Here is a 27,850-nt window from a genome sequence, read left to right as displayed (position 1 = left end):
AGCAAATACTATTTTGTTTTTTGTTTAAGGGCAATAATGCTACTACAGTTCAGAGGGAGTGAAGCATCCCCAGGCGCTGGAATGTTTGGGGAGTGTTTCATAAAGAAGGTAGGAAAGACTAGAGCTGGACTCTGGAGAAAAGAGAAGTGGAGCTGAAGGAAAAGGGTATCTCAAAGAGGGGCAAATGCCAGTGGATTCAACTGGCAAGAGGATCTGAGTAGGGATATATCGTGTATGGAATATTTAGCAAACCATTTGGTTAGTGGGGATTAGAATAAGCCCTGGAAAGGTGGGCTGGGGCCAGCTGGGCAGCAGGACCTTCAATGCCACATTAGGACTCAGATCTCATCCCATAAGCCTGCAGTAGTTTCTAACTTCACTGTAGGATCTCCATAGTCTGTGAAGTGTGTCTGTTGCTCACAACAGTTAAAAGTGCTGACATTTAGGGGCCGGCCCGGTGGCGCAGTGGTTAAGTGCACACATTCTGCTTCAGCGGCCCGGGGTTTGACGGTTCAATTCCCGGGTATGGACATGGCACGGCTTGGCACGCCACTATGTGGTAGGCGTCCCACATATAAAGTAGAGGAAGATGGGCACAGATGTGAGCTCAGGGCCAGTCTTCCTCAGCAAAAAGAGGAGGATTGGCAGCAGTTAGCTCAGGACTAATCTTTCTCAAAAATAATAAAAAAATAAAAAGTGTTGACATTTACAGGTGAACTACATAAAGACAAAGAAGTTTAAGTGGATAAAGTGGATGGTCTGCCATTGTAACATCTTACTCATTTGCGGTTAAAAATGCCCAGCACAGAAGTACTGCTATTAGCTACTGCTGGATAATACCATGCTGAATTAAGCATCATCTACTCCTCATAAATATTCATGAGGTAGTAAAAGCATTAAACAAAGGCAATAAAAGTTCTCGGGTATTCTATCATCTCCTTTGGGCAGCGGTTCTAACATAGGATTAGACTGTGGATGTACTTTAATGGGCCCTTGAACCACCTAAAAGTGTACGCAAAAGTTAGTGTTGTGAACTTGACTAAGGAGACAATCTGTCTCTTTCCACATCTCACAGAGGTCTGATATCCTAAACAGGCTAGGAGCCTAACTTAGGGTTATTTTAACAGAAACCAGCAAGAATTTAACCCTGTAGCTGCCTTACCTTTCTAAAGGAAGCATTAATCAAACAGGGGTTGGAGGGTTAGCTTGGGGCAATTTTGAGAAGCTCCTAATATTTAAGTATATCCCTCCTTTCTCGTCAAGAACTGCCCCAGGAACTGGTCTCACCAAGGTCAAAACTCTTTGAAGATTCAAAAACTGGCCTGAGAGAGGGCAATGAAATAAATAACTCAAGACTACCCAACTGCTGCCTCTTCTCACACCTAAGGCAAACAGCGACATGCCCCCAGCTTCCTCTGGTTTCAGCATCTGTTCTCCAAAACGATCTCCTAATCAAGGAGGTGGTTTCCCTCAAAACGAAATATTCTGAGGTGACAAGGTCCGACACAAGTGCACAAAGTATTGTCACTTGACTTTTTAGTCGTCTCATGAAGGCTTTTTGCGTGACCTCATACAAGGAGTCTGTGCAGAGAAGCCAAAGGACCAAAGGGAAAGAGAAATGTGTTTTGGAGCATTCAGAACTCTTCCTAGGACCTGCACACCTTGCCCAGGGTCTCTAACCCTCCCACCCTTGCAGGAAAGGAGCCTTACTGGTCTGTTTTAATTGGACAAGATACATTTAGTCTGTTAAAAGTTAATTTGGCAGTTTCATACCATCCACAACGACAAAAAGAAGTTTCATTTCTTTTTCTGATTCTAACAAACTCCTGGATTTCCTTTGTCTCCTGATTAAACTGGCAGAATCTCTCTTTAGAAGCTAAAAGCAACCAAGTCATCACCATAATATTCACTTTCTCCTACAGCAAAAAGAGGAAGACCTTACCACAACTCCAAAAAGTGGTGGTAGAGAACCAAAGAAATTCTGTTCCAAGATAAAATTCGAGCATCATGGACATTTAACCAAGACCTTCAGGAAGAAGCAAACGGTGGGCTCCGAGGAGCACAGAACGCAGGCGCCGGGCAGAGGGCTTTCTCCCTGCTAGAATCAGAGGGCAGTGACACTGGCCGGCCTGGTTCGCGGGGGCTCCTGCCTGTTTCGTCTAGTCTTAGTCTCAAGCGGTCTGAAAATCACTCGCAGGGGCGACATCTAAGAAAAAGGTACGTTTATTTCTTACCCGGGAGGAACACAACGACCCGGAGAGCATCTGGCTGGCACTGAACACGTGTCAGCGCTGCGGGTCAGCGTAGCCCAGGGCTTCGGTCCTGTTTCCCCCTACCCGGCAGGCCGGCCCTCTGGCGCGGGGCTCTCAGACCTCCACCCCAAGGCCGTCTCCTGGCCTCGGGGACAGCATCCCGGAGGCTCCACCGGCGGCCGATGAGGACTCGCGAGCGACGCTCTGATGACACCCTGGCCCTGCGCGCGCCCGCTCCAACCCCGCGCCCGCCGTCGGCCGCCCCGCCGCCGTGAGGTCGGTCTTTCGGCCCGACTCCTGTCACTCACCGGCCCGGGCAGCGGGCGCCCACGGCTCCCCAGGGGAGCTGGGCCCCGCGGGCCTCCTGGTTTCGGCCCGCCCCCTGGCAGGCAGTGCTGGTGGCTGAGCCCCGCAACAGCGGCCCCGCACCGGCCGCTCGGTCCAGCTCCCGGCGCTGCCCACTGGGTACGGATCAACAACAAGATGGCGGCCAGCCGAGGGGGCGGGGGCCAGGCGTCATAGTAACCAGGACGGCAAAGAGCCCGCCCCCAGCTGAGGATATCTCCAATTAACAGCCTCTTCGCCCACCGCCCCCGGGAGTGCTTCCTGCTGACAGGTCGGCCTGCCTGTCAGTCAGAGCCGGCCTCTCACAGCCAATGCCGAACGCCTCAGCACGTGACTGTGACGGCACGGGTTGGCGCATGCGCATCGTTCCCGGAGCTGCTAGAGGCAAAGCTTTTGCTGCTGAGTCCGAGACCGTAGCGCCCTTGTTCTGTCTGCAAGCCCTGCGCGCCTGCGGAGCCGACAACGTCTTCTCACACTTGCGCTCACACTTAGGGCATGTCTTCTGTGTACTATTTGCTTTTTTTGTCACCCACCCTGAAGGGAAGGGATTGTTGTCCCCTGTTCACTGATGAGGAAACTGAGGCCGAGCCAAGGTCACGCCACCTCTGGGAGTGGAGGCACTGGATCTTGTACCTTCTCCTGCTGCCTCCACAGTATAATTCCCTCTTCCTAGCGTCTTCACCATCTTTGCCGGTCATCACTCCAAGGTGCAGCCATTTTGCTGCCCCGAGCAGTCCCTGGAGGCTTGCCCACGTTTGTCCTTCTGCCCGGAGTTTAGTCCCCAGAACAAGCTCTGGCACACAGCGGGTATTCTGTCTTCCTGCCCTAGAGCATCTTGTCTTGAGTTCCTGTGACAACATCTTTTACCCTGGGCTGTCATGATCTGCCTACAAGGCTGACTATGAGTCCTGAAAACACGGTTAATTATCTTGGTCCCCAGTACAGAGCACCTTAACCCTGGGGTTGGCTTCAGAGTTAGGAGCCTAGATAGTCACACAGCCTGGACCCACATCAAGTGCCCAGACTAGCTAGCTCTGTGACTTTTGAGCCTTGGTTGGCCCATATGTAAAATGAGGAACAACAGTCGAGCCCTTAGAGCAGGGTAAGTACTCAGGAAAAGTCCACCTGCAACCACTTCCAGCAACACGTTGCTGTCCCTTAGGGCAGGTCTGACACCCACACTTTATTGGAAGCACTGTGAGCTGTCCCTGAGGCCAGCTCTGACACCCTCACTTTATTGGAAGCACTGTGAAACATGTCTTTCCCACAGAAGGCACTCAGCTTCTTCCACTACCTGGGACACTACAGCTCAGGAAGAGAGGTCCTCCAGTGCCCCAAGAGGGTTCAGGCCCACAGACTTGGTAGAGGGGAGAAGATTGAGAGAACTTGGGGATACCACAGTAAAGGTAGCCACCACACAGACAGGTCCTCTTGGAGAGCTGGCAGTAACCTGAGACCTGGTGCCAGGCTGGGCATGGGTAGTGGGCTAGCACTGCACCCAACAGAACCTGCCCTGCTACAGGTTACTGTAGGCTACCTGGTCATGTGCAACAGCTCAGCTCAGCACAAGGAGCACCGAGGGCCGAGGAACTAGAAGAAACAAATCAGGAAAAAATGGGAACAGCCCCTCAGAAGGGGGCTATCATCAAGCCCTCCATGGCCATCCATGCCACAGAGTCCTCAAGTCTGCATCAACCCTCACCTCAGTGCAAAAGCTCCAGATCCTTCCCAAGAAAACCACATACAATCAGGAAAATGCCCTGGAGGTTGGTGGGGCCCTCGAACAGCAACAATGTCCTCCTCTCAGTGGGAAAAGGAAGCTCCTGGGCCATCCACATTTGCCAGAGCAGGTGGCCTCTGAGGGAAGAGGCTGACTGGAGGCCCCTTCAGTCACTGACAAGGATAACAGCCTCTTACTTCTGCAGAGCATTAATCACTGTCAGAGCATTGTACAATGCCTTCTTCAAAGAAAAATAACCTGCTTCTCACTGAACGCCACCAACACGGTGTTCAGGCACTTTCATGGAGGTTGGCTGGGTGACCTACGTCTCCTTTGGGCCTCATGCAGGGAAGCTGGTTGCGACTGTAGATGTTATTGATCAGAACCGGACTTTGGTCGATGGTCCTTGCACTCAGGTAAGGAGACAAGCTATGTCTTTCAAATACATGCAGCTCACTGACTTCATCCTAAAGTTTCCACACAGTGCCCGCCAGAAGTACATCCAACAAGCCTGGCAGAAGGCAGATATCAATACAAACTGGGCAACCACAAGATGGGCCAAGAAGATTGAAGCCAGAAAAAGGAAAGCCAAGATGACAGATTTTGATGGTTTTAAAGTCATGAAGGCAAAGAAAATGAAGAACAGAATAATCAAGTTTGAAGTCAGGAAGCCTCAAAAGGAAGGTCTCCTGAAAGCTTCTCCCAAGAAATAATCTGCTGCTAAGGGTGCAGCTGCAACAACTGCTGCAGAGGTTCCAGCAAAAAAGATGACTGCTGTGGGCCAGAAGGCTCCAGCCCGGAAGGTTCCTGCCAAGAAAGCTGCAGGCCAGAAGACAGCACCTCTGAAAGCTCAGAATGGTCAGACAGCTCCAGCCCAGAGAGCACCTGCTCCAAAGGCGTCTGGCAAGAAAACATAAGAGATAAGAGGCTATTATAAAAATAATAAAGGTTCTTTTTGACATGCTGGCAAACAAGAAAATGAACCTCACTACTCCCTAGAGAGTGCCCACAAAGTAGAGCATTGTCCAAGAGAGAGCAAGGAAGCACAGATCTCAGAGCTTCTCCCACATGTAGGTTACAAGGCTGAGACTTTGCTGTTTGTAATTTTGTTTATTATTGAATCAACTTGAAAACAGAGCCCATGATCACGTGAAGATGAAATTCCACACATAGTGAAGCAGCTTCTCAGCCTCAGAGCCAGTGCCGGGCTCCCGTGCGCGTGTTGAACAGGTAATCTCTGCCTGTACCTGAGCTCAGATGGTCAGGAGAGAGGGAGAGAAGGTGTTGCTGGCCTCAGCAAAACTGCCTCCCTCCCCTAAGGGTAGGGGAAGACATTCCAAAACGCTTGGTGTGACCCCTCTTCTGCTTGATCCAATCTGTCCCTTCTCCCCTTTCCCAGCAAATCCTTTGAGGTCTGGCTCCAATGCACAGGAAGCATCCTTAATTCCCCAAAACTGGACACTAGATCCCCTAAACCCGGTGCCAGATTACTCTGCCATAATTCACTGGTGACAGTGGAGTATCTGGGGGCTTCCCCCTTCACCCGATTCCCCCTTGGGCAGGAACCAAACCAGGTCTGACTCATCTCCTGGTCCCACAGGTGTTTGACAGATACTGGCTGAAGGTGAGTGGGGGTGAGAACAGACCCCATTCAGGGAAAGAGTAGATAGTGGATGTCTGGTGGCAGGAGGAGATACTGAGATGGGGTAAGGAGAGAAAGTGGGCCCAGGTGGAGAATAGTTTGGGAAGAGGGGGACTCACGGGAGTCCTGTGCTCTGCCATCAAAGTGCTGCTGAGAGGAAAAATGAGAGGGTACAATGAGTTGAATCCTGCCCATAGAGAGCAGTAGAGGCCTGCTGCCAAAGAAGTCAAGAGCCCACCTGCCGCCTCCATCCTGATGGTGCTGGAGAGGGCACTCCATGGGGAAGGGGGCAGGCTTGGCAGGGGAGCACTCTGGAGCAGGCTGCGTGCCCACTACACAGATGCTGGGTTTACATACCAGGCTCATGATGCTGCTGGGTGCCTGTGGCATCTCCATCCTTGGCGCCTCCATGAACCCCTCAATGGACCTCTCAGCTCCTTGGATACTGGAGCAAAGTAGGAGCAGGAGTACAGGCTAAGGCTCTGGGCCCCAGCCTGTGTTTAAGAAATGGACTCCCTGGCATAGAGATGTGCAAACGAGGCTGACCTGTTTAGCAGCAGAGCCTGGGCTGGTATGCTTGGTGCCTGTAGCACCCGGGCCAACCTAAAATGCCAGGAGGGGGCACCAAGTAGTGAGGGCAGCTGACTCGCTGGCTCCAGGGACCAGCACCATTCACCTGCCTCTTTATATTGGGGAGAGTCAATGTCTGTATGCAAATGCCCACATTGTTACCCCCACTTTCCCCTGGGTTCAGTCTTGTGCCCACAAGAAACCCACAGTCTTAGGAGCAGGTCAGGGTTTTTTTTCATTTGGTTTTTCCTCCCCAAAGCCCTGGTACATAGTTGTATATCCTAGTTGTAGGTCATTCTAGTTCCTCTATGTGGGATGCCACCATACCATGGCCTGATGAGTGGTGCATAGGTCCGTGCCCAGGATTCAAACTGGCGAACCCCGGGGCACTGAAGCCAAGCACGCAAACTTAACCACTCAGCCAAGGGGCCAGCCCCAGGAGCAGGTCAGGTTTCAAGTAGAGGGCAGGGGTCAGGAATTGAGGTAAATGCCCAATGCATGAGAGACTCAGAGTCTCAAGCCCTGGACCTCATCCACACCCATCCCATTCCAAGACTGGGCTCTGCCAAGGATGGAGACGTCTTCCTCCCAGTGCCTCTCTGCCTCTAACCTGACAACCTCTGGAGGGAGGGCAGCACTCAGTATCAGTTGGGCTGCTCATCAACTTTGGCATTGTCATCAAATCTTAGGTGAAACCACCTATCATAGATGGGGTCCATTGGTGGGCTGGGGGGAGGCAGGGAGCACAGGGATAGGAGCCCTACCCCTGAAGGAGCCTGTTGAGGAGCCAGCCCAGAGCCAAGAGGAGAAGGGCACCGGTCATTGTCAGCATCACCACAAACCAGGGCTCCGGCTGCCAGAAAGCCTCCGTGTCTGTCACAAGCAGGGCTGTCATCATTGAAGGCATCTGAAATGGGGGCCACAGTCTCAGCACTGCCCTGTGAAATGCCCTGATCATCCAGCCTTCAAACTCCTTTAAGGGCTGGGCCACCTGTATTGCCAGGCCCTTTGCATTCAACAGTTCCCTCTGGAATGCCTTCCCCCATCATTCCACCTGGTAAACTGGGTCTCCTCACCCTCTAAGATCCTCTCTCCCCACCCCCGAGGACCCCCCTCACTGTGGCTCTGTGGGTGCTGGTGGCCACTGTGCTGGCCCTCCACGGAACTAGATGCACAATGACGGTGGCTGTGGTGCTGAGATGGGGGATGGAGGGACCTGCATCGGCCACACGAATCAATAGCTCATAAGTATGAGGCTGCTCTGGCCAAGGGGGTGCCAACATGAGGTCATTGTGCACCAGGATGGCTCCTTGCAGACTGAATCGGCTCTGACTATTCCCTGAAAGCAGAGTGGCAGAAGAAGAAGACAACTGCTGGCCTTGTCCTGCTCCTCCCCCATAGCCTGGTGGCCCCCATGGCCCTTACCTCCCACGATACTGTAGGAGAAGGCCAGGCGCTGAGGCTCCTGGGGGACCCGACATAACACCTTGGTCACCTCCACGCTCTGGCCCAGGGATGTGTGGATGGTGAGTTCCTGAAAGGGGGGCTCACACTCTGGGGCATGGTCATTCACATCCTGCAGGAAGGTAGCCAGGTCACCCACTTCCCAAACCCTCAGGCCAGTCCCTCAGCCTTCTCCCACCACAGCCAGAGCCTAGCTATCAGGTAACAGGCTCCAAAGCTTCCCACAATGAGGTCCCAACCCCTCAAGCCAACCAATGGAGGAAACAGGCACAGAGTGGAAAAGCAGAATGCCAGAGGGAGATGTGAACTCTTCCCAATTCTTTCCAAAGCCTCAGGGTTCAATTACCTCAACCTCGATGGTAATGGTGCAGGAGCCTGAGTGGTGGCAAGTGGCGTCCTGGTCTTGGCTGTGGTCAGTCAGCAGGACAGTGAGCCTGTATAACCTTTGCAGCTCATAGTCCAAAGACCCCAGGAGGCGAACCTCTCCTAGAAGGGGTGGCCAGAGCCTCAGCCTACAGAGTCAACTCTGGCTCCACCCTTCCATCCCAACCCTGGGGTAGGAGTACCGCTGAGATGGTCCACAGCAAAGGTGGCGGATCCGCCAGAGGTGTGGTACTCAATGCTGTTGTGCGGGTAGTCCATGTCGGTGCCCACCACAGAGCCCAGAAGAGTGTGGGGCCCTGCATCCTCCCGAACTCGAAATGTGCGTGAGACACAGGCTGGGGAGAACTCGTTGACAGGTGTCACCATCACCAGTACTGGCACCTCAGCTGGAGGCCATTTAGCAATCAGGGAGCTAGCCTGGGGAGCCTAGCCCTGCCCTGGGGGTCTGAGGAGGGAAACATGGCCCTGCCCTGGCGGTGTAAGGAGGGAGAGGGTCTGGAGGGAGGGAAGGCAATAACCCTCTCCTGCTGGGGGGGAGGGTCTAGGAGAGGAGAGAGATGTCCCACCCTAGGGGTCTGAAGTGGAGACAACACTACTTTACTGGTTTTTCAGGGAGGAGCGATGATTCTGCCCTGAGGATGAGGAGAGGGGTAGAGAACAGCTCTTTCCTGAATGTCCAGTCCTGGGTATGGTCACTCACTGGTCATCAGGGGCTGACCATCATCAAGCACCAGGATGGAGGCTGCATGCTGAAAGCAGGCCCCAGGAGTGTCACAGTCCAGTGTGGCATTCACCTGGCCAGAGAGGCCAGAGAGTGAGGCCCAGCCAAGGCCTGGGAGAGCCTTGAGCCAAACCGGGCTGCCTCAGGCCAGGGTAACCACAGGAAGCCTACCCTGACCTCTGTTTTCCAGACTGCAAAGCAGGTGGGCTCCACCACCATCTGCTTTGCGCTCATGGGCTTGGCTCCCACAGACCCTTGGTCCACCCCCCTTTCCTGTCCCAAGCACCCTGCACGTGGGTCTGGGAGCAGGCACTAGGTACCTCCAGGACCCTTTCTCGAAGGCAGAGACTGGCTGGGCCAGGAGGGCTGTGGAACCGCAGCTGGTAGTCCAAGGTGGAACCAGGAGAATCCGGGTCAGTGCAAGTGAAGGTGTTCAGCATGGTGCCCACAGGCATGGTCTCCGGGATTTGTGTCCTGGGAGCAGAGGGCAGGCGGCAAGGCAAAAGTTGGGCCAGGCCATGAGCCATGGCTCTCGCCCCCATAAACTAGGTAAGGGTCCCGTGCACTCACACCAGCAGCTCTGGGAGGCAGCGCGGGGGCCAGCGGTTGACTGACCGCACTTTCACCGTGAGATCGAGCTCGACGCTGGCCCACGGACGGAGCCGCTCGAAGGCCTTCACTTGCAGCCGTGTAACCGCGGCTCCTTTGGTCGCTGGCGTCAACTCCAGAGGAGCAGCGGTCCGCACCACACCGTCGGCTGGCCGGGTCGGGAGGGTGTGGGACGCAGAGTTCGGCCCCGCCCTCAGCTCATTCCTGTTTCCACCCTCCCACCGGATCTCAGGACCGGCGACCGGCAAAGGGGGCTGAGCCTGGACACCCCAGCCGCCTCCTCCAAGGATCCCCTCTAACTCCTGCCCAGCCTCCAAACATAACCACGCTCCATTTTCTGCCTGGGCTCCAGCCTGGTTTCTCAGGAGGGTGAGGAGGTACCGCAAGTCACCTCTAGACCGCCGCAGAGGCATCCCCATACCCGTCATCCCTGCCCCTCACCGCGACCGATGGAGAAGAGCGGGCAGGGCACCGGGGAGACGATTTCATAGCGCACATCGAAGCCCCGGGCCTGGACCTGAGCCACCTTACTCCCGGGGACCAGGTTCTCCAAGATGGTGATATTCTGGGCTTGCTCCCTGGACCAAAAGGGAGACACTGGCTCCTGCCCACTCTGGCCACGGCTGGCTGGATGCACAGGCCCCTCCCCTGGGGCTTCCCTCATAACAGGAGCTAGCTGAGGACGCTCCAGCGGCACCTCATCTTCACCCTCCTCCTAATTCCCTGGGGCTAGGCCCTGCCTCCTTCCCTGTTCCCAGGGTAGGGAAGTCTTACAGGAAGGAGACCTGGCTGGAGGGAGCAGGCAAAACTTTAACCATCAGCATGCCATGGCAGCTTCGGTTTTGTCCAAAGGTCACTGAGACCTGAAGCTGGAAGCTCTGTGATGTACATAGAACAGGAAGGGAACCAGGGTGTGTGTCTACCCGTATGTCCATGCCCAGTCTTCCCTTCATATAGGCAGCCCTCTCAGGTCCTTCCCAAGGAGCCCAACACTCTCTCCTCCCCATGATCTGTCACTCTTCTAACAGGTAGTCCTTTGAATCCCATTCTTTGGGCCATAAATTCTTCTATTAGGATGCAAACACCCCAAAAAAAGAGTGATATTTGAGTCATTCATGATGTGACTTATCATCTTAGAATTGCTAGGAGCCAGTCACTAAGGCACGGGAGTTTTAAAGAAGGAACTTCCCTAACCTCCTCCAGACTGCACTAGTCATTTTACCCAGAACTTTCTTTTCCTGTGTGACTGCTCTGAATTCTCTCCTTTCTATTAGAGGCACTATGAGCTCCCAGAGCCAAAGATCCCTTTTCTTCCTGGAACTCCAGAGTCCAGCACAGAACTAGACCAACACAGGAGGACAGCCAGCATGGGGCAGCAGATGCAGGTGTGGGCTATGTTTGGGAGAGGCAGCAAAATCAAAGAGGCCAAGGAGGCCAAGAACAAACAAACCTCCAGGAGGTGGTGGCTCTGCCCATTGTATGCCCAATCCATGGATATCTCCTGGTCCCAAGTCATGCTCACCTTTTGAGCCTGGCCTTTGAGGCCCTGGGATGGCGCCTGCAGCCAACCCTGCCTATTGATAGAGAAAGGTCCAGGGAAGTGTGGAGGGTCCTGGGCACTGGTGATGCTCATCTGACAAAACAGAGATGCTTTGAGGCCCATCCTCAGCCCCTAGTACCCCAACCATCCCTTTCAAAATCTCCCAACAGTCCAGCAGGTACCTTCCCACACCTAACTCTCCTATACCCCACCACTGACACTTACCACAGCCTGGGCTTCTTAAGCTCCACCCCAACCCCTGGCCCTGATCCTCAATCCTTTCTGCTTTGCAACCAATTGTTTTGTTTTTTAACTACATTTCTTTTTTGGATTACAAAAGTGATACAGAATTTTCATGGATAATTCAGAACACATAGGAGAACTTGAAAGAAGAACTCAGCCCCTGAGGAATATCCATGGTCACTGGGGGGGCGGGCAACCCTCAGTGGCTTTCTCCAAGAACATGCATCAGAGGCTCAGCTGTACACTAAAGGATCCCTCTGCAGGAGGTACTTGACCTGGCAGAAGCTGGGCTTGGTCTCCCCATGCCCCACCCACCATCCTGCCCCCCATTGCCCCTATGCTGGACTCACCTGGGCACCCTGGAGTTCCAGGCCTGGGAGCAACAGAGTGTACAGGCGGGCCCCAGGTGAGACTGTTTCCAGCACCTGAATGATTTCCCCACCTGGCCAGAGGGGAGGTCAGGGAGGCTCTGTTCAGGCCATGCCTGCCCACCCCCTGCCTGCTGCCCCTGGCCTCACCTGGGCTGGCAAATCGGCCAACACACCGGATATGGCCAGGGTCCTGCTCCACATCCACAGAGAGTGGTCCCTCCATCACGTGGTTGCCACATATGAACCGCAGCTGCAGCTCATAGTGGTTCACCACCAGGGCATCCAGCCGGGCCGAGCTGCTCAAGGTCACCTGTGGCAGGTGGGCAGTGCCATGTGGGGCCTAGGCTCTCCAACCCCCTACACCACTTCTGGCTTTGTGAATTTAGCTTCTGCCCTTGTTTCCCCACAGTCCTCAGCTGTGCCCATGACCCTACCTCACCCACATAGATCCCTTGCCACCTAGTCAGTCTGGGTGGGTTGAAGAAGGTGGTGGGTGGCTGCACATGGAGCAACTCTAGGGTAGGTATATGAGAAGAGCAGTTGAAGGAGAAAAACTGAAGGATGGTGCCAGGTCCCTGGCTCTCGGAGACTTTTATGAACCAGGGCAGGCAGTGGACGTCTGTAAGGAAGAGATGATTCAGGCTGGAGGCCCCCCCCCATGCTTGTAGAACCACACACATGAGCATAGTCCTGCCCTTCTGGCCATCTTGGGGCCAAGCAGACAAAGCTCTTCCTTGTCCCCAACATCCTACCATAGGTCAGCTCATTTCCCACATTGGGAGTGAGGACCTGGTGGAGGAAGCAGCCAAGATAAGGAATGAGGGTCAGAGGCTCAGATCTTTGCCCTTTCCTGGCTCTCTCCTAGCCCCTGCCCTCCATGAGAGCTTATCTGAGAAAGGTCAGGTCTCCACTCCACTGTGGAGTGGGCAAGTGAGAACTGTGAGTTCCCCCACCCACCGGCTCCTCACCAGAGACAACCAGAGCAAGAAGCAGCACCAGGGCCCTGAGCAGCACCATAGTGGTCTGAAGATACAAACAGCAGAGGAGACTCTAGAAGGCCAGACGTGTTTGTCAGGCCCACCTCGTTGCCAGGTCAGTTGCTCAAACATAGCTGGTCAGGCGGGACTCCTGGGCCTCCCAGATTTTAGCCCCTCCCATCCCTGGTGACATCTCTAGGCTTCAGACAGGTGTCAAGAGGCCTGGAAAAAACAATTTTTTTCACTGCTCCCAGTGAATTCCCCCATTCATTACTATAACCTGAAGGAGATGTGAGGGGAGAAGAATCAAGCTTCAGATGAGGAAACTGAGGCTCAGGGAAGTCTTAGTTATGTAGTCCTTGGAGACAGAGTAAGCACAGCATCAGGAAAATTGGGCCCAGGACCTGCTACCCCACAAAGTCCAAACTCCAGCTGCCCACCACCCATTAGAACATTATCTACCTACAAAATCTGAGTGCAACTATCAACAAAATCTCTCAAAAATTGTCTACATTCAACAAGGGATCCTTGGTGACAGAAATCAATATAGTGGTTATCTTTGGGGATATCGACTGGAAGAGACACAAAGTGGCCTCCACTGGTGGCTGGAGATATTCTATACAGTATCTTGATCTGAGTGACAGTTGCACAAGTGTCTACAGATTTTAACACTTATTGAGCTATACCTTTGAGAGTTGACAATCATTGTATTTGTTAGATGTCAATTTTTAAAAACTTGTCTACACTTGCTCTCTCTAGTTCTTCACCTCTCACTCTCTCTTCTACCCAGTGCAGCCGTGAAAATGACCCTCCTCTGAAACTGCCCTCTCTCCATGAACCTGCCCTTGTTGGAGTCCTCAGACACCTGCATACTGCCCAGTTGAGCAGTGCATTCTCCACTCTCATCTCCTTAGCAGCATTTGATGCTTCTTCCCCTTGGCTCCTAAGTGCCCACACTCTCAGCTTCCTCCCACCTACCTGGCTACTCCTGCTCAGCTCCTTTGCTGGTTCTGCTACATCTTCCCTACCTCCATCCGGTGGAATGTTCCAGGGCTCAGTCCTGACTGCCACCCTCCTCTATGTAAACTCACCTCCTCCATCACATCCAGGCCCCTGGCCTTAAATACCATCCACTCACTTTGCCTCCCAGGTCCAAGGCTTCAGTGCTAATCTCACACATCCAGTGGCTGACCCTACATCTCCTCTTGGATGTCTAACAGGCATGTCAAGGGTCACATGTCCACAAATGGTCACTTGATTTTCCTCCCCAAACCCACTTTTTTCCAGTCTTTCCTGGATCAATTCATGGCAATTCCATCCAACCAGTTGTTCAGGCCCAAAATCTAGGAGCCGTGCTGGGTGCTTCCCTTTCCCTACCCATATTTATGCACCAGCAGGGCTTGATTTTAGCTCCAACACATACCCCAAAGTGACCCCCTTCTGTGCACCAGCCCCACATAGGCCCAGGCCCTCCCCTCCCTTGCTGGATGAGGGCAGGAGCCTTCACTCTGATTACAGAATGGTTCTCCCAAAGCAGCTGGGATTATCTAAACAGGAGCCAGCCCAGGTAATTCCCTGCTCAAAAGCCCCTGGAGCTCCCCAGCACACCAAGAACAAAACCCCATGTTCTCTTCTAAGGCTGCTACGAGCCTGGTTTTGCTGGCTCTTCACTCTCCCAACTACTTCTTTAAGTTAAGCCCTGTCTAGCTCCTGTACTCTCAAGGCCTTTATTTGCAGGCTTGTGTGTGTGTGTGTGCGTGAGGCAGATTGGCCCTGAGCTAACATCTGTTGCTAATCTTCCTCTTTTTTTCTCCTCAAAGCCCCAGTACATAGTTGTACATCCTAGTTGCAAGTCATTCTAGTTCTTCTATGTGGGATGCTGCCACAGCATGGCTTGACAAGTGGTGCACAGGTCCGTGCCCAGGATGCGAACCTACTAACCCCAGGCTGCCAAAGCAGAGCCCGCCAACTTAACTACTACCACTGGCCAGCACCCCACTCTCAGGGCCTTTATTTATTTATTTATTTATTTTGAGGAAGATTAACCCTGAGTTAACAGCTGCCGCCAATCGTCCTCATTTTGCTGAGGAAGACTGCCCTGAGCTAACATCTGTGCCCATCTTCCTCTACTTTATATGTGGGACACCTACCACAGCATGGCTTGCCAAGCGGTACCATGTCCACACCCAGGATCCAAACCAGCCAACCCCGGGCCACCGATGTGGAACGTGTGAACTTAACAGCTGTGCCACGGAGCAAAGGAACCTTTAATTCGTCTGATCTCTCTGCCTAGAATGCCCCTCTTCTTCATCTCCCCATGATGGCTCATCCAGATCCCATAAAGAATGCCACCTCCTCTGAGAGTCCCTTCTCCCAAGCTAGCCTGTCGCCCTCGTTCCCCTGTATTTCTCTGTCTACTGACTTGTTTAGTCTGTGTCCAGTTAGACTTTATCCTTGAACCCAGCCCCTGATCGTGGCGAGGCCTCAGGGAACCGGCTCTGACCGTTCCGGCCAGAGAGCGCCGCTCTAACACCCTGCCTGTGGTGCCGGGCCGAGGGGATGAGGACGTCGCCGCGGGAATCGCGGCTAACCGCGCGCTCCCCACTAGAGGGCGGCCCCGCCCGGCTTGGCCCAGACCCGGGGCGGAGAGGGAGCAGGCTGGGCCTTAGCTGTGGCCCCTCCCCTGTTCTGCAGCGGGGTCCCGCGCTGCCGGAATCCTGAGAAGGGTTGGATCCCTCCCGTCACTTCCAGGGATTGTCGAGGCCGGCTCTAGGAGCGGATTCAGTGGGTCGGGCCCCAAGTGGGCCACTGTACTGCCGAGTCCGAAGGCTAGGGGCGCTCTGCCCGCACTTAGGCGCTTCCGGGGACCCCGCGCGCTCACCGGACCCCTGCGGGAGAGGCCGCATTTCTATCCTGGGAAAAATAGGGAGGCTGAGGCTACCGCAGGGAAGCGATTTGTCCTGGGTCACGCAGCAAACCCAGAGTCAGCTCAACAGCCCGCGCTGTCTAGGAGTCCCGGGCCGACCCCACCCGGCTTACAGCTACAGTCCCGCCCCTCCCCCAGAGCCGGAGCGGAATGAGGAGTGGGCGTTGGGCTCACCCACCAGGCCGGGCCCGAGGGGCGGGGCCACCTTAGCTCCGCCCCGGCCCTATTGGCTGCGGCGCCAGGGGCGGGGTGCGGCTGCCAGATGTTGGGGCGGTGGCGGCTGGAGCTACGGTGAGCGAGGAGCGGCGGAGCAAGGCGGAGGGCGAGGGCGCCGCTGGCCGGCCGGCCGAGCCCTCTCCGCGCAGCTCCCGCTGGAGTTCGAAGAACTGGCAGGCCTGGCGGGGGCTCCGGCTCGGGCATGCACAGCGCTCGGCTTGACAGCTTTCTGGGCCAGCTCCGCTGGGAACTGGTGAGGCTTGGGAGCGGGTGTGGCTTGTGAGGACGTGTGTAGGGTGCTCGGCTGCCGTCCGGTTGGAACGACAAAAGGGTAGGGGGCCGTCCCGAGTCCCCATCCAAGGCAGGATGGGGGCGGGGCAGTGCAAATGGCCCAGATGGCCCGCGTCGGGTTTCGGACGGTTGGGAGCTGCGCTGGGCATCAAATAACAGCCGCCCAGCTGGCTGTGCTGCCCGGGCGGAGGGAGTTGCAGGGGAGAAACTTCTTTTGGCGTGGAGCAGTGGGCTGCGAGGGACTAAAGAAATGCTGGCGCTGCCCGCTACCTCAGGCTGTCTGGTACCTCCTTCCTCTACCCACCACCTGGCAAGTGCTCCATCCTTCTCTAAAAGATGCTATGAGCTTTGGGGAGCTGAATCTCTCAAGAGGCACGGGATGCCCCTCCAGCCCTGAGCAGGCCCTACTTCCCCATGCAGGCCCGCAACCCTGCCTTCCAGGGCGGGTACCGACTTGCCCGGCTCTGCGTGCTGCAGCCTGCCGGACTGCCACCAGGTCGGCTGATGGGAGCCACACGAGTTTCGTGTGCCAGCACCCCCATGCCGGCCCTGTGCCCACTAGAGCTGCCTTGCTTCCCAGGCCTACAGGCCTATCTAGCCCTCCTGGGCCTTCTGTTTTGGGATTGGCCTGGCCAGGCGGCAGGGGTGACAAGGGCTGCCCCTCCCACTTCTGCCCTCTCTTCCTCTGCAGCTATGTGGCCGGGACACAGGCTCACCCCCAATGCCTGGCCCTCTTCCACCACCTCCCAAACCTGGCCCAGGTGTGGGGCTCAGCCACCGGCTCAGGGCCCCAGATGCCTTGGAAGAGGATTCGGTCTGCTGCGTGGAGGAAGAGGAAGAAGAAGCTGTGGTGATAAGAAACAGGGGTGTAGCCTTGGGGGGCCCGAGGGAGCATGCCCTGGACTGGGACTCTGGCTTCTCGGAGGTGTCAGGCAGCACATGGAGAGAGGAAGAGCTGCCCGTACTTCAGCACCGAGCACCTCCAGCATGGCCCTCCCATAGAGAGCGCCTCTCAGCCAGTGGCGTCTCCCTGCCCAGAGGGGCCCCTGTGGCCAGTGCACCCCCTGCCCACCGACCACGGCCCAAGTCCACCCCAGATGCCTGCCTGGAGCATTGGCGAGGGCTGGAAGGTGAGGACTGGACAGCAGCCTTGCTGAGCAGAGGTCGCAGTCGCCAGCCCCTGGTGCTGGGGGACAACTGCTTTGCTGACTTGGTGCACAACTGGATGGAGCTGCCTGAGGCAGTGGGTGAGGGGGATGTTGGTGGTGGGCCCCGTGCCCGTCCTCGGCCCCCCCAGTTTCTGCTTGGCCTCTCTGAGCAGCTGCGGCGTCAGCTGGCCAGGGCACGCCGGGCAGCCATGGCGGGAAAGCGCCTGTCATGCCCACCTCGCTCAGAACCTGAACTGCCTGCAGATGTCTCACGCTTTGCAGCTCTCATGAGCTGCCGCAGTCGCCAGCCGATCATCTGCAATGATGTCATCAGCTACCTCTGACCCTGCCCTCCAGCCTAGGACAATAAAGAACTTTCTCTGGACTGTCCTGGTTCCATAGCCCTGAGGCTCCAGGAGGCAGCCCCAGCCCTGTAAGGCACAGTCCATGCAGGCGAATCAAGAGCCTTTTCCCTCCCTACAGGGGTCCCTCTCATGCCCATGTCACACCCATGTGCCTGCCCTGTGTTCTATCATCCATCCTCTCCACTTACACCTTTTTTCAACAAGCATTTATTGAGCGTTTACTGTGGACTCAGGATGCAGGGCTTGACAGAGCTGGGTGGTGAGGCTGCTGCTTATCACAGCTCGTAGTGCAGGGGTGGAAAGATAGTGTCCTCCTCCTCACCCTCACAGCTGAGCTCCAGTACCAGCACCCGCTGCCCAGGCAGAGGCACTTGGCCTGTCACCCGCTGCACCAGTTCCGTCACCCTGGTGGTGTGGGGGGGAGGGAGGTTGGGGGAGATTTGGTAGGTGAGCAGTGACAGGCAGAGAGTGATATGGCATGGACTAGAGGATGCTGAGGTCTATAAGGAGCCCAAACTAGGAGCAGGAGCAGCTCAAGACAGGAAACATCTGAAACTATTTTAGGAGCTGCTGGCCCGGCAGGCAGGAGGCAGGAAGCTGTGAGTCCCCTGGGAGTGCGCTATGAAAGAGGGGCTGAGCAGGGCATGGAGGAGCTGGTGGGGCTGGCCAAGCCTGCAGCTCCTGGAGGCCTCCCCTCAGGCTCTCGGCTCTTGCCCCACCCCCAGCCCTTTTGCTGGCTCCATTTGGCAAAAGAAAACTTCAGGAAGGTGTGAGGGGCCCAAATGGGGTTGGGAAGAGGAAAGGCTGCGTGTCCTGCACCTCCAACTTCTAGGGACAGAACAAGGCCTGGCTAAAGCCAGGTGTGGTCTCACCTGAGAGACAAGTGCTGGGCCTGCTTTTCAGGCGGCCATGCAGCTGAGTAGAGACGGGCCCGGCCGTACAGCAGCATCCTCACCCTCAGCCCATGTTGTTCCTAGAGAGAGACAGGTCAGGTGCCAGCTAGGCCAGGTTGGGCCAGGCCTGGGGGCAGGGCAGGAATGGGGCACACCTGGAGATGGGCCAGTAATGACTCCAGGTTTCTCTCAGGCTGCCCAGCAGGCACCTTCAGGCGGTCCCAACAGGTCCACTTCAGGTGATGGAACTGGGGGATGGTAGTAGGGAGGAGTGAGAGCTTCTCACACACACACCCTCCCCACTACCCCAGTTACCAGCCACTGAGGGCCCCTTTCCTAGGGGAGGAGCTAGACCAGAGGCTGAAAGCAGAAGCCAGGGGTTGGGAGTGGAAGGTGGGATCTGGGCCCAGAGCCTCAGCACCCTCCCTGCCCATGCTGGGGCCAGCACAGGAAATGGGGCTATGGGGCCCCCCCCAACAGGGAAATAGGCGATCCATCACACAGGCTGGGGGGGTAGGGGGCGGTGCTTCCTGAGGAAGCAGGAGGAGGGCCGCTGCAGTCACCGATAAAGCAGCTTGTTCTTCAAATGCAAGGCTTGGAGCTGGGGGGTATATCCTGTTCCCTCATCCTGTACTGCCAGGACCTTGGACTACTCATGGGCACACATGGGCAAGGTGCACAGTGACCACTGGGGCCTCACTGGCTCAGAGACTCCAGCAGGGACACAGTCCACAGAGGCCTCCTCTTTCCTTCCCTATTTCAACAGTCTTGGGGTTCTGGTACCCAGAGCTGAGGGTAGGAGGGTGGCAGGCAGCCAGGGGCCAGGACAGGAGGGCCCTGCCAGGCCCCCAGAAAACACAGTGGTATCTAGCTGAGACAAGGACAGAGGTGAGATGGAGGGGGGGGATCCTTCCCCTCCCCCTCTCCCTCCATCATGGACAAAGGCAGCTTGTGTTCTAGCTGGAGACGGGGCCCCTCACAAAGGCGCTCTGTGTGCTGTGCCCTGAGGGACCCCAGGGCTGCTCAGTAAAAGCCCAGTGCTGGCCCATGACCTCTCCCCTCTCCCCTCCTCCCTGGAGAGGGCATTTTCTTTACCCCCTCCCCTGTTCCCCAAGGAAATGCCAACTACTGCAGAGCCTGGGCACCCAGCCAGGGGCATTCACAGCCCTGCACTGGGAGGAACACACATGCACACAAGCCCAGGAATGCCTGCATGTGTACTCACATGCATACCCATGCAAGCCCACATTGAAGAAGAGCCCTGCACTCCCATCTGGCACACAGATGTGCAAGCATGCTCCCTCCATGCCCACACACCACAGGGCCAGGGATTCCCAGACCCTGGTGCACTCACACCAGTGATACAAATGCACACATCCCTACAGGGCTGTAGATGCCACACCTGTGGTGGTAAGCTCAGTGCTCTTTAACTCAGCTTGGAGGGATGGGCCAGGATCCCCACACCAGGCAGGCAGAAGTTAGGCTCTGTTTGGGGCTAGAGCCCTAGTGTCCCCTCCCCACCACCTCCCCCTCAGGGGAACTCCTACAAAGGAGGGGGCTGTGGGGGATGTCTGGCTCCACTAATGAGTTAAAGCTGCAGCTCCCCCAGACCCGGGCAGCAAAGGTTGGGGGGTGGGGATGGCTGACGGCTGCTTCCTGTGTCTGACAGGTCCCAGCCTGGCTTCATAGCAGGAAAAGGGCTGGAGGGAGTCTTGAGGACTCCCCCAGAGTCTGGGTCCTGGTGAGAGCCAAAAGCCAGAGTAGGGCCTATTTGGGGAGGTAGAGGGAAAACCCAGGCCTAGAGTGGGTGGGATGTCAAGGGCTCACCGTCTGGATGGCTGGGGCGTGAGGCACCCAGCGGCTGAAACGGTTTTCAGCCAGATGCAAATAGCTGTGGCGAAAGGCACCAAGGGATTGTGCCCCACCCACCACCTTATACAGTTCCAGGACCACCAGGCCTGCCACAGCTGCTGAAGTGGTAGCAATGGCTGGGATAATCCGGCCCACGATTCGCTTGCTCTGCCAAAGACAGGAGATTTGGTCTGGGCCCAAGGTGTAGGGCTAGGGTTTGACCCCCACCTCCAGGCCTGAGCCCCAAGGGGCAGAGTTACCTGCATGCGGTTGGCGGGTAGTATCCCATAGTTCTGAGCTCGCAGGCTTGCTGCTGCTGCCACAAAGTCCATATGAAAGTTGCTGTCATTGTCCTATGAGGCCCAAGTGACAGTAGTGTTAACACTGTCCCAATGCCCCTCACCACGGCCAATCGTGTGGCACTGCACAGGTCTTGACACAGTTCTATGGGCTAGATGTTCACATCTCCCCACTTATCAGATAAGGAAGCTGAGGCTCAGGGAAAGTAAGATGCTTCTGGGGTCCTACTGGGAGGAGAACTCAGGCCAAAAGGCCTCAAAGCTGTCTTTTTAGCTCTTGACCTTCCCCAACAACCCTCCAGCCTGGCCCTTCATCCCTACTTGGGCTCCCACCTTCTCAAACCTCAGGGGCTTCAGGTGAGGGCCCACGCTCCAGAATTCCAGGGCTTCATGCAGTTTCAACTGCTCAGGGCCTGTCAGGTGAAGGGGGTGTTGGGGCAGGCCTTAGGCCCCAGCTCCTGCACTCTTCTCCTGGAGCCTGGTGCCTATCCTTGGTCTCTGCCAAGCCTATACTTACCATGTTCAGAGAGACCTCTTGATTGATGCTGCAATCTTCTCCCCAGCAGCCCCGGCCCTCACCCCTGTGTGTGTGTGTGTGTGTCTACATGCACACACATGCACGCCTATGTGACTGTCCTCACCTAGGGGCCACAGCTAGGTGCTTCCCAGGGCCCAACAGTTTGTGGTGTTGTTTTTTTTTGCTGAGATCTGCCAAGGGAACAGGGGTTGGGTAGGGGTGTCGGGGAGGGATAGGCAGCAGGGAGAGGGCCTACTGAGGGGCTAGAGGATGAGCCCAAGCCTAGAGAGAAGCAAGGTCAGAGGGCCTAAGAGGTAATGAATTGGCTGCAGGGTCCCCAGGCCCCATCTTCCTTCTGCCGAACAGGTTGAGGTCAGGATGAGGCCTTTGGGTGGCAGCATGGGGGACCAGGGCCAGGGACCTCACCAAACTCAGCAGAAGCCAGAGCCGGATCCAAGTCATTAGCAAAGATGGGGGCCAGGTCCTGAGGGCCAGGCAGCGGCAGCAACTTTAGCAGTTCCCTGAGCCCAGTCTTGTCTTGTGAGCCAGGCAGCCCATGCATCTGGGCATACAGGTTAGCAGCTGCCAGCACGTAGAGGAAGTGCGTGTCCTGCAGTCAGGCCAAGAGCAGGGGCAGATGCATGGGTGTGAGTGGGTAGGTATGGGTGCATGGGGTGGGGGTCACCACCCATTTGTGGATCTGAGTGCCTGCCTCTGCCTCACATGTGGACAGGTGAGGACATGCTCTCTTTCTCAGCATCGGTGCATCTCCGCAGAATGCAGAGGTGCCCACCTCTGCTCTGAGGAGCCACATTCCCATCTCGGGGCTCCCAAGGGACCCCACTCACTTGGCTGGCATCAAACTCCAAGGGCTGAGGACACCGTTTAGAACCCGACCAGAAAAGAGTCCCATCCTCAAGCACCTAGGGAAAGGGAAGCTGCTGGGCTCAGTCTGGTCACCCTGAGCTCTCAGCCCCCTGACCCCTAGCCACCTACTTTATCAGGTGGGAAGTGCTTCAGCAGCTGCATGATGCTATAACAGAAGCGTAGCTGCCAGTGGCCAAGGGCCCACACCACACAATCTTGCCAAGTCTGTGGACGCTCTCTCAGGACACCCAGCACCGCCTGCAGCAGAGTCAGCACCTGTGGCCTGTCTGTGTCTGCCAGAGAAGTGAGTGCCCTGCGGAGAGAGGAGGAGGTTTGAGGCTAAGCCCTGAAGACTCTGGTGCTAGGGGCCCTGGACTTCCATCCACCCCTGTTGGTGGCCTTACTGTTGGTGGTGGTTGATGGTCTCAGCAGCCAGATGGAAGAGCCCCTCAAACTCATCCCGGGCCCACTGTAGGGGAGGGAGGAACCGCGAGGTGTCAGGTAGGAAACAGGTCTGCAGTTGAGGACTGAACAGGGTGGGGGAGGGGTCCCTTGGGTGCTTCCCACCTGTACGGTGTGCTCAACTGTGCTGGGGAAGTGCCGCACAGTGCAGACAGGGTAGGGGGCATCCTCAGAAGCTGTAGCCGAGGCTGGGGCTCTGTAGGGCTCAGTCACATGTGGCATGAACACTGAAGCATGGCCCAGGGTGCCCTGTGTACCTGCTTCCAGCAGTGGCTTCAGATAATGGGTGCAGCGAACAGCCACATAGCGTCCTGGCAAGGGGACAGAGGGTCAAGAGTGGGGCTGGCACAGCTTTGGACAAGGGGCTGAGTTCCAAGATGGAGCACTCACGGGCCTGGAAACTGTCCAGGGCGGCAGCCACGCCATCCATACGGGAGAAGAAGTTGTCCCCGTAGATGTCCTCTGTACTGGGATCTAGCTGGTGGGTGAACGAGGTCACCTGCAAGTCTGAGTTCAGGCGGAGAGCGGCCTCTGCAGCCACTTCTGCCTTGGGCCTCTAAGAAGAAAGCAGGAAGACATTGGGTGGATGGGGGCATTGTAGGAGGAAAGTCCAGGACATAGCGGTATGGGGAGGGGTTGGCACTCACACCAATGTCCTGGGGCCTGAAGAGGAACTGACGGCTGAGGTTGGAGCGCTCTATGTGGTCCATGTCGGCAACAGTCACGCTCCCACTGCCCCTGGTCCCCAGGCCCACTAGGGCAAAGTTTTTGAGCAGCTCACAGCCAATAGCACCAGCACCCACCTGCCAGCAGGAGCAGCCTTAGCCAGAGGGCCTGGCCTAGCCCTCCCACAGACACTCCCAACCTCACCACACAGCTCACCAGGAGGTAATGTTGGTGGCTCAGCTTCTTCTGAAAACCAGCCCCGAACACTGCGATTTGCCCATCGTAGCGGCATCCTCTCTAGGAGACGCAGATAGTGGTCAGTGATGGCTGCTGGCCTGTGCTGCATCTCCCTCTTACACTGAGTTTTCCAGGTCTGGATCTTAGGGTGGTTCCTCTGGTTTCTCCCCTAATCTTGAGTTTAGATAAGGCTTATACCCCTACCCCAGGTTCTCACCGGTATACAGTCTTCGGGATTGGGAAGGGGCTTCCCATCTTCTGGAAGACAATCAAGGGCATCAAAGTACAGCCACTGGTCCAGGGGCATGAACTTCCTGGAAATTGCCTAGAGGCAAGCACTTTAGTTTAGGGACTCCTGCCACCTCCCAGCCCCTTCAGATCCTGGCTAGGGTCTGTACCCAGGTTGGTGAAGCCTCCAGGGCCACTGTCTGGTGTTGGGCACCCTTTGGCACCCACATTGACTTCTGCTCCCTTCCCAGCCCCACCCTGCCTGTGCCTGTGCCCACCTTGAGCACTTCCTGGGCAGCCATGGCACCCAATATGGCTGCCATGGGGCTCAAGGTACCAGCACTACTCAGGGCGACTGTCCGCACTAGAACCTCATCCAGCGGCTCTTCCAATGGCTCTCCCTCTGTCCCCTTCAGTGGTTCCAGGGCCCGGGCCAGGCCCACCACCATGTCTGCATCAACCTGTGGGGTAGAACTCCATGGGTACAGCAGCCTCAGCCTGAATTCTACACCCTACTCAAATCCTTCAGGCAGCCATCTACTCTGTCCCACAGAAGAGGAAGCAGAAACCTGAGGGGGAAGGCCCAGCCCATTTGCTAGATCGAGCAGCTCTACCAGAGGATGCCTAGAACCAGAGAGCAGCCCTGGAGGTTTCACTAACCTAGGGATAGATTCCAGCCCAGATCTGAGGAATTAGGAGGTAGCAGGGGTCTGCAGGATTTGTGGGGGACCCAGCCTCTGGTCTGGAGATAGTGCTTATCATCTCCTTTATATGAATGGGAAACTGCCTCTGGGATTCAAACTTGGATCTGTGAGATAGTCATTGTTGCCTCCTGGCAGGTGAGACCCCCAATAAGACAGAGGCTGGGGGAAGGGCAACAGGGCCACTCACAGGATCCCAGGGCCGGGGTGGGCGACCATGGTGGTGGTGGAACTTGTGCAGTGCACGGAAGGCCTGATGCAGACAGTGGGCACGGTGAACTTCCTGGGGACTCTGGGCCACTACACGGGGCTGCAGCAGGGCTGCATCCAGGGGCTCCTGCAAGGGACACTTGGCTCAGGGTGGGGTCCAGAACACTATGGACCCCTCAAGGATCCCAAGCTCCCCCACCTCAGATGTACTTGCACGCACATGGCTCACAGTCTTGGGCCTCTTGACCTCAGTGACCGCCCCGCCACGCAAGTAACAGGAGAAAGTTGTTGTGTCCCCAATCTCCAATGTCCCATCCTCTGGGGGAGATCCAGCCTAGTCAGTATGACTTCTGAACCTGAGTAGTTCCTCACACCCCATTCTGTCTTGCATTGATGTCCTTGACCTTGCTCCACTGGGGAAAGGCAGAGGGAAAACCTATTCCCAAGGACCAGGCCGTGTGCCCCCACTGGGGGCGTGGGCGCTGAGCCTAGAGCTGGAGTGGGGTTGGCTTACCCTGCACATGGATAGGCCGGGGAGCACAGTCATTGAGCTCAACCATGCCCTCAATCCCTGAGAAAGTCACCAAGTCCCCACTGCAGAAGTACTGGCCATTAGCCTCTTTTTTCAGAGTGAGAATGCCGGGGGAGCCCTGGATAAGAGATGGCTTGACTCAGGGGTGCTCGTACCTGCCTTCCACAGGCTGTAGCAGCCCCTCTTCAGTCAGCAAACGAGTGCCCACACCTTAGCACCCACCTGGGTGATGTGCTGGATGGCAGCTGTCAGGGGTTCTGCCTCTGTAGGGTCCTGCACGGTGAAGTCCTCACCAAAGTCACAGAACAACTGCCTGTAATAGGTGGTAGGGGTCACCAAGATGGCTCAGTGGTTAACCACCTTGGTTGTGGTGAAAAGTAGAGGACACTAGGACAAGCCCAGAGGGCCAGAATCAGGAAAGGAATGCTGGGAGAAGCTTGGAAGCTGGAGTTTGAGGGAGTTATTGGAGCAGGTTTGGAGGCTTGGGTGGAGGAAGCAGAGAGCTGGGACTAAGGACCAGAATCAGGAGGGGATGCTGGGACAGGCCTGGGGCTGGGTGGAAGGGCAATGGGAGCAAGCCTAGAGCAGCACTGGGACCAGTTGCTGTCTATAATGTGGCAGGCTAGGCAGGCAGTCTCACTCACCCGACAAGACCCCAGGTGTCAGCCACCAGAAAGCAGACTCCATGCTTGTGGCATAAGGTGCCCACCTTTAGTTGCTCCTCCAGCTTTGAGGCAGTCAGCACCACCACCTGAGTGGACCTCATGATCAGCAGGTCCAAAACACTGCCCAGCCCACCCTGCAGCTAAGGGCTGGAGGAGACTGGGATGGCCTGGAGAGTGGGGCTGGGAAGGCACCTGGAAGTCCAGCAGCAGGTCCTCAGTGAGGTCACCTGTGTGGATGCAGACCTGGACAGATCCATTGAGCTTAGCGACCAGTTCTTGACATGCCTCAGCCCTGCTCCTTTCTAAGTCCCGCTTTGAGAGGAAAAACTAGAGAGAGAGACAGTCTGGCTTAAGCAAGATTTCTCTTGGGCTCTACCTCCACCCTGGTCTGAGAACCCACAGCCTCCCAGGACCCTTACCTGGGCAGCCAGGTCAGACCAGCAGGTGGGGTGAGGATCATGCAGAGTGAGGCTGCCCACACCCATCAGAACTAGGTTCTTGGCCACCTCAGCCCCCAAGCCCTGAAGACCTGACAGCAGGACCTTGGCTCCCTGAATCCTCTGCATGGCCGGCAAGCCCAGCACATACCTGTGGATGTGAAGTAAGAGGGCAGACAATTGGAGATCAGAGGTCAGAAGGCCACCCCACTTCCCTCCCCACTCCCCTCCCCAAGCCTCACATCTGCCGTGAGTACAGCTCCTCATCCAGTGACTTGGAGGTCTCCAGGACATCCATCCTTAGGCCTGGGGCTAGACAACAGGCTGCAGCGCTTATAGATAGGGTCTCTGTGTGGGAGGCAGTGTCAGCAGAGGCCAGTGCCGAGTTGTGGCTAGTACAAACAGGAACTAAGCCTAAGGAAGTGAAGGACGTTGCTGGTCACAGCTTTCTTCCCGGCTCCTCTGTCACCTCAGGGAAAGCAAAAGTGAAAGTTAAACTAGACTCTGAGTCGGCTCCTAGTCCTGCCTCCAGCCTGGACAGCCTAGACTGGCAAAGATGAGTTCTGGCAGCCATAGGGCACAGGCAAGGTGGGACAGAACTCCTGGGTCTGTTTGGCCTCTGAGAGAGTAAGTACCTTTCTCGAGGAAGGGGACAGGGCCATAGGAGGGACCCATGTGGGCTGGATACAATGGTTTCCTGTGACTTCCTAGGTGTCCCAAACCTCGGGCCCCCATCCTCCTCAGGTACCCCTGCCTGAATGGGCTTCCTACCCACAGAGTGCTGGTGGGAACTCCCCGTCCTGAGAGGGCTCACCTGGCCTGCTGTCCACCACACAGAATCTTAAAGACCATTCAGGGCAGAGCCAGTTTCATCCCAGAGGCTGTGAGAGCATATGAGTTTACATTGTCCCCACCCCAGGGCCCAAACCACAGAGCTGGGGGGAGCCTTACATTTTGGGGGGTGCCTGCTTGGCCCTGAGCCATCTCCTCAGAGAATAAGGACTCTCCCCTGCCTATAGCTGCCACACCAGGCAGCTACAGGTAGCCAGTCAAGGATGAGTCCCAGGACTCAAAGGGAGTGGGCAGTCTCTAAGTGCCAGATCTGAAAGTTGGAGACATAGGGCAGCCATGATCACATGTGTCTTTATTTTTCATTTAAACTTTTATTTTGAAATAATTGTAGACTCAAAGGAAGTTGCAAAAATAGTACGGAGAGGTCCTGTGCACCCTTCACCCACAGATGTGTCCTTTTGCCTTCTAGGAACGTGGGGCCAGTTCTCTGAGGGATAGACCACAGCTCCCCACAAAACTCCACTATAGCTAAACCAGGTGCTGTCACAACTATTTTTAAATTGAGGTAAAATTCATATGACATTAAAATAACCATTTTAAAGTGTACAATTCAGTGGCATTTAATGATTTCACAGTGTTATGCAACCGCCACCTCTCTCCTAGCATCAAAACTTTTTCATAACGCACTGAAGAACACCCCACCACATTA

General features: G+C 56.0%; 4 protein-coding genes and 1 pseudogene across 19 annotated transcripts in view; 2 read left to right on the top strand and 3 right to left on the bottom strand.

Annotated features, from left to right (window-relative positions):
• The window catches only part of IP6K1 (inositol hexakisphosphate kinase 1), a 66,602-nt gene extending 63,852 nt beyond the window's left edge, over positions 1-2,750 (bottom strand). Inside the window, exon 1 of one of the 2 annotated variants that reach the window (XM_014840438.3) lies at positions 2,561-2,750. The gene's annotated coding sequence lies outside the window, so the exon portion shown is untranslated. Of the gene's footprint in view, positions 1-2,234 lie in introns of both variants that reach the window. The other variant, XM_014840437.3, reaches the window with a different exon arrangement.
• Positions 2,751-4,554: 1,804 nt separating this feature from the next.
• LOC106830701 (large ribosomal subunit protein eL14 pseudogene) lies at positions 4,555-5,272 on the top strand (annotated as a pseudogene).
• Positions 5,273-5,416: 144 nt separating this feature from the next.
• Positions 5,417-14,302, bottom strand: CDHR4 (cadherin related family member 4). Of its 15 annotated transcripts, none has more exons than XM_014840445.3 (19): positions 12,830-14,297; positions 12,296-12,480; positions 12,009-12,171; positions 11,841-11,932; positions 11,230-11,340; positions 10,482-10,585; positions 10,149-10,285; positions 9,669-9,855; positions 9,419-9,572; positions 9,078-9,171; positions 8,560-8,763; positions 8,340-8,479; positions 7,955-8,105; positions 7,648-7,868; positions 7,294-7,436; positions 6,506-6,562; positions 6,317-6,404; positions 6,079-6,106; positions 5,417-5,564 (listed from the first exon to the last, which is right to left on the bottom strand). In XM_014840445.3, the coding sequence occupies exons 1-19, from the start codon at positions 12,876-12,878 to the stop codon at positions 5,509-5,511; spliced, it is 2,364 nt and encodes a 787-aa protein (XP_014695931.1). In that variant the 5' UTR covers positions 12,879-14,297; the 3' UTR covers positions 5,417-5,508. The 15 variants fall into 15 exon arrangements, with proteins under 15 accessions (XP_014695931.1, XP_070348689.1, XP_070348694.1 ...); XM_070492588.1 differs by having other exon boundaries at positions 6,079-6,109; positions 12,830-12,972; XM_070492593.1 differs by lacking the exon at positions 6,506-6,562 and having other exon boundaries at positions 6,079-6,109; positions 12,830-12,972.
• Positions 14,303-15,528: 1,226 nt separating this feature from the next.
• INKA1 (inka box actin regulator 1) lies at positions 15,529-17,805 on the top strand. The gene is made up of 2 exons (XM_014840451.3): positions 15,529-16,233; positions 16,963-17,805. The coding sequence occupies exons 1-2, from the start codon at positions 16,183-16,185 to the stop codon at positions 17,761-17,763; spliced, it is 852 nt and encodes a 283-aa protein (XP_014695937.1). The 5' UTR covers positions 15,529-16,182; the 3' UTR covers positions 17,764-17,805.
• Positions 17,806-17,914: 109 nt separating this feature from the next.
• Positions 17,915-26,826, bottom strand: UBA7 (ubiquitin like modifier activating enzyme 7). The gene is made up of 24 exons (XM_014840446.3): positions 26,592-26,826; positions 26,332-26,500; positions 26,105-26,239; positions 25,892-25,998; positions 25,470-25,560; positions 25,230-25,365; positions 24,936-25,033; positions 24,696-24,842; positions 24,083-24,265; positions 23,794-23,901; positions 23,556-23,636; positions 23,321-23,476; positions 23,064-23,229; positions 22,779-22,984; positions 22,616-22,680; positions 22,341-22,524; positions 22,193-22,267; positions 21,771-21,954; positions 21,161-21,240; positions 20,789-20,881; positions 20,505-20,696; positions 18,833-18,925; positions 18,657-18,757; positions 17,915-18,189 (listed from the first exon to the last, which is right to left on the bottom strand). The coding sequence occupies exons 1-24, from the start codon at positions 26,645-26,647 to the stop codon at positions 18,060-18,062; spliced, it is 3,036 nt and encodes a 1,011-aa protein (XP_014695932.2). The 5' UTR covers positions 26,648-26,826; the 3' UTR covers positions 17,915-18,059.
• Positions 26,827-27,850: the final 1,024 nt, after the last annotated feature.

This window comes from Equus asinus, chromosome 21 (assembly GCF_041296235.1).
Source record: "Equus asinus isolate D_3611 breed Donkey chromosome 21, EquAss-T2T_v2, whole genome shotgun sequence".
NCBI classification, from domain to species: Eukaryota; Metazoa; Chordata; class Mammalia; order Perissodactyla; family Equidae; genus Equus; species Equus asinus.
Note: the sequence above shows the minus strand (reverse complement) of the source record. Positions and strands in the feature narration are given on the sequence as shown.